Source organism: Dama dama, chromosome 9 (genome assembly GCF_033118175.1).
Source record: "Dama dama isolate Ldn47 chromosome 9, ASM3311817v1, whole genome shotgun sequence".
Taxonomy (NCBI): Eukaryota; Metazoa; Chordata; class Mammalia; order Artiodactyla; family Cervidae; genus Dama; species Dama dama.
The window spans coordinates 45,508,321-45,518,213 of NC_083689.1; the positions used below are offsets into that span (position 1 = coordinate 45,508,321).

A 9,893-nucleotide genomic window follows, 5' to 3' on the forward strand; every position below is an offset into this window, starting at 1 on the left:
GTTTCAGCATCAGTCCTTCCAATGAATATTCAGGACTTATCTCCTTTAGGATGGACTGGTTGGATCTCCTTGCAGTCCAAGGGACTCGCAAGAGTCTTCTCCAACGCCACAGTTCAAAAGCATCAATTCTTCGGCAGTCAGCTTTCTTTATAGTCCATCTCTCACATCCATACATGACTACTGGAAAAACCATAGCCTTGACTAGATGGATCTTTGTTGACAAAGTAATTTTATATATATATATATATGTATGTATGTATGTATGTATGTATATAGAACCCCTACCTCCACTCCTCCAATCTCACATTCTAGGTGATCACAGAATGCCAGACTGGGCTCCTGTATTATGTAGCAATTTCCCATTAACTCTCTATTTCACATGTATCATGTGTATTTCTTTTTAAGAACTAATTCAATCATCACCTTGAGGTCCTTTGCAGACACAGCTTCAACAGAAGTATTATGATTTTACATTTTGAAAAGTCATTATTTTCACTCAGTCTTATGAGGCCTCATGGAAAATAAAAAAGATTCCTTTGAGTTGGATAGTAGAGGCCTTGATAATCTGAGTTTAAAAAAGCATTTTCATAATTGAATATGGTCTGTGTTCACCTTTTCCTTCTCACATATGGAATTTTCCCATTTGTCTATGAATCCTCCCAATTCAAGCATCTCTTAAGTCAGCTTAACTAGAACAGAATGACTAACCATAGCACCAGTATTTAGGGAAGAATCTGAAAAATATGATTTTTGCCAGTTTCTCAGAAGTCACCCTAGTCTGTGTAAAGTTTAAACCTATTATTAAGTTAATTCCTAGTACTACTTGATGCTGCACAAGGAGAGACACAAGATCATGATGGGGGAGATTGTTAAGAAACAGCTTGCAAGAAGTGGTTTGTTTTAAATAGTGGAATATCTTCTGTTTAGCAAACACTTGGTAAGATTTATAAACTCTATAAACAGAAACAGTATTGTGGAACAATTTAAAAATATAACCTCTAAAAGATCAGTACCAGGGTTTGAAGTGCATGCCAAATGACTACATCTACCTGATATCCTTGGTCTAGAGGAATTGTCCTTTGATGTCTCTCTTCTTTTCTTTTTAAAGTTGGACTAAAACATATCCACAACACAGGAATGATGTGCAGATTAAAAGAATTGCTGAGTATATATTTTAGAACATTGCACAGGCAACAGTGTTAAATGCATGCATTAGGCATAATTAGAAGTTTCCTTTGCACAAGATATGGTGTCACTGCCTTCAGATGTGTTATAAATCAGAGCTGTGCACATTCACAGTCCATCAGAGTGATCCTGCTATATCCACTTCTGCTTCATTGACTGTACTAAAGTCTTTGTGTGGCTCACAACAAACAGTGGAAAATTCTTCTAGAGATGGGAATACCAGACCAACTTACCTGTCTCCTGAGAAATGTGTATGGAGGCCAATAAGCAACAGTTAGAACTGGACATGGAACAATGGGCTCATTCCAAATTGGGAAAGGAGTATGTCAAGGCTGTATCATGTCACCTTGCTTATTTAACTTATTTTACTGTCCTCCATATGAATTCCCCTGAGGGAAGAAACAAAGCTCTGGCCAACCACTCTTCCCACCTCAGTGTGGTAAGCCTTACATGATGCAGAGTACATCATGTGAAATCCTGGACTGGATGAAGCTGGAATAAAGATTGCAGGGAGAAATATCAATAACCTCAGATATACACATGACACCACCCTTATGGCAAAAAGCAAAGATGAACTGAAGAACCTCTTGATGAAAGTGAAAAAGGATAGTGAAAAGCTGGCTTAAAACTCAACATTCAAAAAACAAAGATCATGGCATCTGGTCCCATCACTTCATGGCAAATAGATGGGGAGACAATGGAAACAGTGACAGACTTTATTTTGGGGGGCTCCAAAATCACTGCAGATGGTGACTGCAGTCATGAAATTAAAAGATGCTTGCTCCTTGGAAGAAAAACTATGAAAAACCTAGACAGCATATTAAAAAGCAGACATTACTGACAAAGGTCCGTACAATCAAAGCTATGGCTTTTCCATTAGTCATGTATGGATATTAGAGTTGGACCATAAAGAAAGCTGAGCACCCAAGAATTGATGTTTTTGAACTGTGGTGTTGGAGAAGACTCTTGAGAGTCCCTTGGACTGCAAGATCAAACCAGTCAATCCTAAATGAAATCAGTCCTTTATATTCATTGGAGGGACTGATGCTGAAGCTGAAGCTCCAGTACTTTGGCCACCTGAGGCGAAGAACTGACTTAGAAAAGACCCTGATGCTGTGAAAGATTGAAGGCAGGAGGAGAAGGGGATGACAGAGGATGAGATGGTTGGATGGCTTCACTGACTCGATGGACATGAGTTTGAGCAAGCTTCAGGAGTAGGTGATGGACAGGGAAGCCTGGAGTGCTTGAGTCCATGGAGTTGCAAAGAGTTGGATATGACTGAGGGACTGAACTGAATGATAAAATTGAGAACTCATGAAATCATCTGAAAAGTGCAAACCTGAATATACCAACATGGTACAAATTAGAGTGTATTGATGGTAAGTGTAGGACGTGATTGAAAAGCTATGTTGTGTGTGCATGGTTAGTTTCTCAGTCATGTCTAACTTTTGCAACCCCATGAACTGTAGCCTGCCAGGCTCCTCTGTCCATGGTGTTTTTCAAGCAAGTATCCTAGAGTGGGTAGTCATTGCTTTCTCCAGGGGATTTTCCCAACCCAGGGGTTAAATCTGAGCCTCCTGCTTTGCAGACAGATTCTCTACCATCTGAGCCACCAAAGCAGCTAGAAAAGGTACATTAGGACCATGCTATTTACCAGGTTATCTTGAATCTTGTAAAGCTTGTTGAATATATATGCCTAAGTCAGTTTCCTTAAGAATTTGATTTGTGAGCTCTGGGAAAATTGGATATTTATGTTATGATCAGTCAAGTAGTGTAACACTGTTAAATAGGAATTCCCCTGTTGCCATTGTAGTATGGTTCACATTACTTGAAATCTGAAAGAAAAAGTGTCATTTCTTTAATATTGTTGAAAACTGAAATCCAGAGTTAAATTTTGCTTAATAGCACCAGCATTAAATGGGGAACAATAGAGAATATGAGTTCTTAAAAAAAAAAAAAAAAGTGACATCATCTTTTCACTATAAACATCAGCTTTCTCCATAGAACCTTCCTCAGAGCCCCCAGTACTTCCTTGTTCCTCAGGCTGTAGATAAGGGGGTTGAGCGTGGGGGTGATAATAACATCAAACACAAAGAGACGCTGGTCCACATCTGCAGAGAGAAAGGAACCTGGGGTCATGTAGATGATCATAGCTGGACCGAAGTAGAGGCTCACTACACTGAGGTGGGAAGAGCAGGTGGCCAGAGCTTTGTGTCTGCCCTCAGGGGAGTTCATATGGAGGACAGTGAGAAAGATGAGGATGTAGGAGGTCAAGACGAGTCCAAAAGGTATGAGGAGGAAAACAATGCCAAATGCCAACATCACCTTCTCGTAGGTTGAGGTATCCTCACAAGAGAGCTTCAGAAGGGCCATAACCTCACAGAAGAAATGGTGAACCTCCCTGGAGTCACAAGTAGAGAAATTCATGGTATAAACTGTGTGCATAAGGGAGATGAGCATACCCCCAACCCATGAACCAATGGCCATTTGCAAACAGACTCTGGGGGTCATGATGACTGGGTATCTGAGAGGGCTGCAGATGGCCGGATAGCGGTCAAAGGCCATGAGTGTCAGGAGAACACACTCAGCCACTCCTAGCATCAGGTAAAGAAAGAGTTGGGCTCCACAGCCAATGCGAGAGATGAAATTCTGTCCAGAGAAGAAATCAGTGACCATCTTGGGTACAGTGGTGGAGATTAAGGTGAGGTCCATGAGGGAGAGCTGGCTGAGCAGGAAGTACATCGGAGTGTGGAGGTGGGCATCACCCCAGATCAGTAGGGCCAAGACTGAGTTTCCAGTGATGGCTACCACAAGAATGAAGAGGATGATGGCTATAATGAGGCCAGGATGCCTGGAATCTGAGAAGAGGCCCAGGAGAATGAAATCAGTAATGGAGGATTCGTTTCCTTGCTGCATGTCTTAGTTGACTGGTTTCATCTGGAGGATCAGAGGAGAAAAACACCGACAATGAGACTGCTCTTCTCACGTAAATACACCACTGACTTTTATCTTTTCCTGAAAATCAAGTATTTATGAAGTGAATTCAAGTGGGCTCGCAAAGAGTCGGACACAACTGAGCGACTGAACTGAACTGAACTGAATGTATTTAAATGCCAGAAAGATTAATGGTTTGGCCTCTATTGCTGTTTAAAAATACTATCTAGCAAGCCATCTGACAGGATAGACAACATAAATGAAGACTGTATCTTTTGGTCATATTGTTTAGCATTGTTTGGCACATTGTTGCTATAATTCCACAAGGATTGCAAGTGAGATTTTCATACAGTATGAAAATTCCCATACAACTTGGTGGTGTGATATACAGAGAATATCCAGACATCTTCCAAAGTGGTTTGTAATGCACAACTGATGGGGTCTGGTATCTCTGCTGATTTACTGCATATACACTGACCTAAGTCTAGATTTGTCCTTAAAGGACTCATAGATCACTAAGCAGATGACCTAATCTGTCATGGGGAGGAAGTTTTATAGCTCTAGTCATTGAGATTCTTCTAGAATCCTTGAGACTGACTTACACTGGCTTTCATAATACTCATGATGCTTTAGGTAATGCAAACTGTTTAGAGGGACACTGGCATTGCTTTTTCATGATTTCCCTGTCATATTAATTTTCTCATACAATAGTATATACCCATTTGAGCAAGTGCTTTCATAGCTTTCTGTATTATTTAATCTAAAATATTAGCTTTATCTCTTTGTTATTGGCATTTGTGCCATCTCATTATGGATGAGGATAAGGCACAGAAAAAAGTAGAGAAAGAGTTATGGCTAAGAACTGTATTAATATAAAATAGGGAAAAATGTGTTCATAGACCTTTAACAGCAATTTCTTATTCTTTTTTTTACTTTGTTTTTTTTTAAAGTATGGCTTATCACCATTTTTAAAAAATTTAATTTATTCATTTTAACTGGAGGCTAATTACTTTACAATATTGTAGTAGTTTTTGCCATACATCATCACCATTTTTAACTCACTACAATTATACATCCTACTACTAGAAAATAATCATGAAATGAGTAGAATTGTTTAAGTCAATATTCTGGATATTATATTTACATGGTAGCAAATGTAGGTAAAATTATCCATCTTTAGCTATCCCATAAATAATGGTATTAGAGTTTCATTTGTCAGCTTTTTATCTGATCACTTTGGAATAACATAACTGTAGGAATTACATTGAACACAAATTTTCCAAACAGCACTCTGTAAGACATTTTATGAAATAGGTTGGTGAAACTTTGTATACTGTATCTCCCCCTAGGAAGCACTTATTAGCATATTAAAGATTGGAAATTCTTATATTAATAAATAAGTCTCTTTAGTTTTTTTTGTTTGTTTTTATGAAAACAGGTATTTACTATAGAACAATGTCTAAAAATTAATTAAAGGCTTAAACAACAACAAAAAACATAATTCCACACATTTACATTGACTTTGTAGCATGAAAATTCTTAGCCTGAACAGGCAAGTTTGTTCTTGATGAATTAACATATAATAAATTCTCATGACATGATTCCAGAATATATGTATGAACTGACTTGACATGTTTATAAACATAAGGGCAATTTTAACATTGGTATTAGTTTTCATGAGTTCAATTCAAGGTTAGTGACTGGAGAGTTATATTAGAAAAAAAAATCTGAGATAAAATATTCTTTAGGAAGCTACCACATACCTATGTACATTTGAAGACCAAGGGTTAAAAGTCCACTCTTGATGAACACTGCTAAGCAAAGGATGTATAACATCCATCACACGTCTGTTCCAAAAACAGTATGTTTCCAAAAGTATACGTTTCTTTATAAATAAACATTACGGCCCTAATAACTACAGAGGAACTGACAGAGTGAGTTCCAAAATATGCTCTCATCCCTGAGCCATATCCTAAGGCCTCCACTTTAATCTTGGGGCTTTAAGAACATCTTCTTTGCTTTAATTGGTTTTATGTCTCCATTTTCATCTTCTTTGTAAATGGCACGGTCTCTTTTCTTGGCAAACTTTTTCCCAATTGTCCCCACCAAGGTCTCATATCTTCTAGCCATTTCTTCATCTGACACATCGAGCTCCACTGTTTGCTCTTCAACTTCTTCTGCTTTGTTCTTAGCATTCAACTGAAGTATTCATTTCTCAACCTCAGGATTAAATCCTCTGAATGACATTCTTCCATAGAGAAGATCTTCACACAAGAAACTCTGCTCTTCTATAATGAAACTCTCTTTCTCTTTCAGCTCAGGCAAATCCAAGTACCAGTGCTCTTCACTAATGATTTTCTTTTCTTCCTCTTCTAGTTGTTTCTTGGTTTCTGAGTCCAGTCCCCTTTGCATGAACTTCATGCGCAGCAAGTTCTTGGACAACTTATCTCTTTAGTTTTTTAATACAGAAGTTCTATGGTTTGACACTGAACTTTTTTTTCAATTACACTTATTAGAGCTCCCTAGTCTCACTGATTAGTGAACTACTATTTTGGAAAATGAATGACACTTAAAGACTATAGCATTTGACAAAGATTTTTTTCCCTACAAATTCTAAACTATAGCATAGTTTTAATTTTGACATAATTTTGAAGGTTTTTGTTTTTTATGTTCTTCCTGTTTGACCTTGGAGAGGAAAATCCAACTTTTGTTAGAAAAATGAGCAATAAGCAGTAAATAAATAGCACAAACAGAAATCACATGTATAAGTTATTTTTGTTAGTGTAAAAAGTATTTTAGCTCATTTGCCTTAAAATATAAATAAAAAAATTATTTCAGTTGTCCTGGTATTATCAGAAGCACAACAATTATTCAGTGAGTAAAAATAAATAACTTAGATTCCTATTACTGCCTAGTTATGTAGAAACATGTTAAGAGGAGAATGTGGTAGAGAGGTGGGATGGGAAGAGGGGTGGGATTAAGAGGAAGGAGACATATGTATATTTATGGCTGATTCACATTGTTATATGGCAGAAACCAACACAATACTGTAAAGCAATTATCCTCCAATTAAAAATAAATGGTATCACTAGTGGTAAAGAATCTGCCTGCCAATGCAAGAGACATGAGGGGATCAGATTTGATCCCTGGGTCAGGAAGATCCCCTGGAGTAGGAAATAGCACCCCACTCCAGTGTTTTTACCTGGAAAATTCTATGGACAGAGGAGACTTGAAAGCTAAAGTCCGTGGGACTGCAAAGAGTTAGACACAACAGCAACTGGACATCAGGTACCAAAAAAAAAAAGAAGAAGAAGAAGAAGAGAAGGTGGGATAAGGGAGAAATCTCGGAAGTGGAGAGATATGATGGCATCACAGAATGACAAGTAATGGCTTGTGATGGAAGGCGTGCCCCTTCCTTCCACCCTCTCCTGCCCATCATTTCCATGCTGTGTCTGCCTGACCATTCTATTGAAAGCATATCACTTGCTTCCTTTATTCCTTCATATTCATTGTCACCATCTGAAATCTTAATATTATTTGCATGTTTGTCTACTGTTTTGTTTCCCGCATGAAAATATGGGGTTTTTGTAGGGCAAAGAATTTGTTTACTACTGTTTCCTCAGTAAAGTATCTGGCAGATAGCAGGAACTCAAGTGAAGTTTATGGGGCAATTGAATAAAAAGATACACAGAAGTGTGAAAAGCACCTATATATATAGAGAGAGAGTAGAAAAAGCCGAGATAGAGACCAGAGTTTCTAGCAGAGTATCATGTGATGTAAACTGCTCTATCACATGTCCCTACTTCTGACTTTAATGTTCTACTCCCAAGGTACTCTTTACCTGTTGGCACTGCCCACTGATTTTCCGAAAACCAAGTTGGCCTCTGTCTTCAGCTTCTCAGCCTCCATCCTCTGTGCACAACTGATGTCCTATGGCCGCTCAACAAGGAGTGGAGTGGAGCTGGCTTTGGATTGAAGGTAGGTGGCCTGTGCAAAGTCATAATGGACACTATGAGTTTTCCAACTCTGGATATGGCTGTCACACACATATTTCTAAGCCTGAAGGTTGAAAAGGTGATTTTCCTACGTGATACCATTGTTTTGAGATAAGGAAATGAACTGAGTTTACCTCACAGAAGAGCAGCTGGGGAGAGGATACCATGTAGCTCTGGCCTCATACATAATAGGCCTTCATGATTATATCTTGAATTTACAAATTCAAGCATGAATTTGGGTGTACATTGTTGAATCTATAAATCTGCAACCAATATTTTAAATAATTGTCATGTGAATCAAATAATAAGTTACTTAAAAAAAAATACTTGGCTTGGCTAGAATTTCATTCCAAAGCCTAGAATACAAGGAAGTGTTAAACAATATCTCTGGGAAACAAGGATTTCATCTATGATTAAAACACAAAGATTTTAGCTATTTTCTTTAAACTGACTAGTTACTAACTAACTAGTAGCTGATAAGTTTAGTGCCATTATAATCTATGTACATGTAAATAGAAGTGTTCTATGAAACTATCCGACACAGGGTCTGACCATTCACTGAATTCTCATGCAGCTACTCAACTCTCCAGGAGGGTTTTGCTTCAAGTTTCTCTTGAAGCACTTCGAAGGTATTACCTCATATAGAGCATCACAAATTATTTCTCATCTTGGGTCTCTTCACATAAGCTGAAGACAACGACTTCTTTCTCCGTTGTGGGTTGACTTGTTATCATGTGTGTGGTCATCCTTGTTACCTCCTACGGATTCTTGATTCTACTGTATCTTGCCTTGTACTGTGCAGCTCATCAAGCCAGACATTAGGCTCTTTATGTGTAGAGTAAAGTCTTATAACAGAAGATCTTGGTGAAGCCAGTACTTCAGGCTCACAACGTCAAGCTCCAGTGTCTCTCTGGTAGCCCACAAAGGAGAGATTAAATACCTCTGTGGTATTAAATAGCCCTGTGGTCACGAGAGACACTATGAACTACGGAGTATGTTATCTCAGTCCAGCCCTGGTAGATAATTAGATCAGGTACCAGGGGGCAGAGCCAAATTCTTCTGGGAACAAAGTCACCCTCAGGCTTCTGCTCATCAGGATGTTGGTTAAACAGAAAGGTGAGATTTAAACCCTAATTCACGTTTTTCTACCTTTGTGACCTGGGCACTTTACATCGTCTCCCTCCCGTATGTTTCCTCATCCTTAAGTTGGCAATAACAATAGACCTTTCTCATAGAGTTGTCCTAAGTGTTAAATGAAATAAGGCTTATGAACAGTATATCCCACTTGGTCTTTATTTCTATTGAGATGAATTTTTGGAAGTCAAGTATATCACAAAATAGCTAATATTGATTTTACCTGAATTAACTGTAATGGATGATTTTGATGTGTGGAAGTTAACAAAAAATGTCACCCCAGTTCATATACTGAGGCATAATCCAATCAGATTGAAAACTTTGTGGCTTAGTTAACATGGAAGAGGAGGCTGCATTTTGAGAGAGGAGAGTTTAACTGACAGGTGTTGGGTGGGTGGGGTTTTTTTAGAGGGAAAGAAAATTGCTTTACACTATTGTGTAAATGTTGCCAGGCATCAATGTGAATTAATAATAATTGTATATGTGTCCTTTCATGAACCTTTCTCAAATGAGCCTTCCTACCATCACCATTCCACCACTCTAGGTCATTGACAAGTGGCAGACTTGGCTCTCTGTGTTGTATAGCAGCTTCTAGCTAGTTATCTATTTTACACATGATAATGTATATATGTCAATGCTCTTTTC

The 9,893-nt window shown here is 38.3% G+C and overlaps 1 protein-coding gene and 1 pseudogene across 1 annotated transcript; both read right to left on the minus strand.

Moving 5' to 3' along the window:
• Positions 1–3,153: 3,153 nt before the first annotated feature.
• Positions 3,154–4,170, minus strand: LOC133062876 (olfactory receptor 2T29-like). Its single transcript, XM_061152234.1, has one exon. The coding sequence runs from the start codon at positions 4,099–4,101 to the stop codon at positions 3,154–3,156; it is 948 nt and encodes a 315-aa protein (XP_061008217.1). The 5' UTR covers positions 4,102–4,170.
• A 1,888-nt stretch (positions 4,171–6,058) lies between these two features.
• LOC133062877 (M-phase phosphoprotein 6-like) lies at positions 6,059–8,028 on the minus strand (annotated as a pseudogene).
• Positions 8,029–9,893: the final 1,865 nt, after the last annotated feature.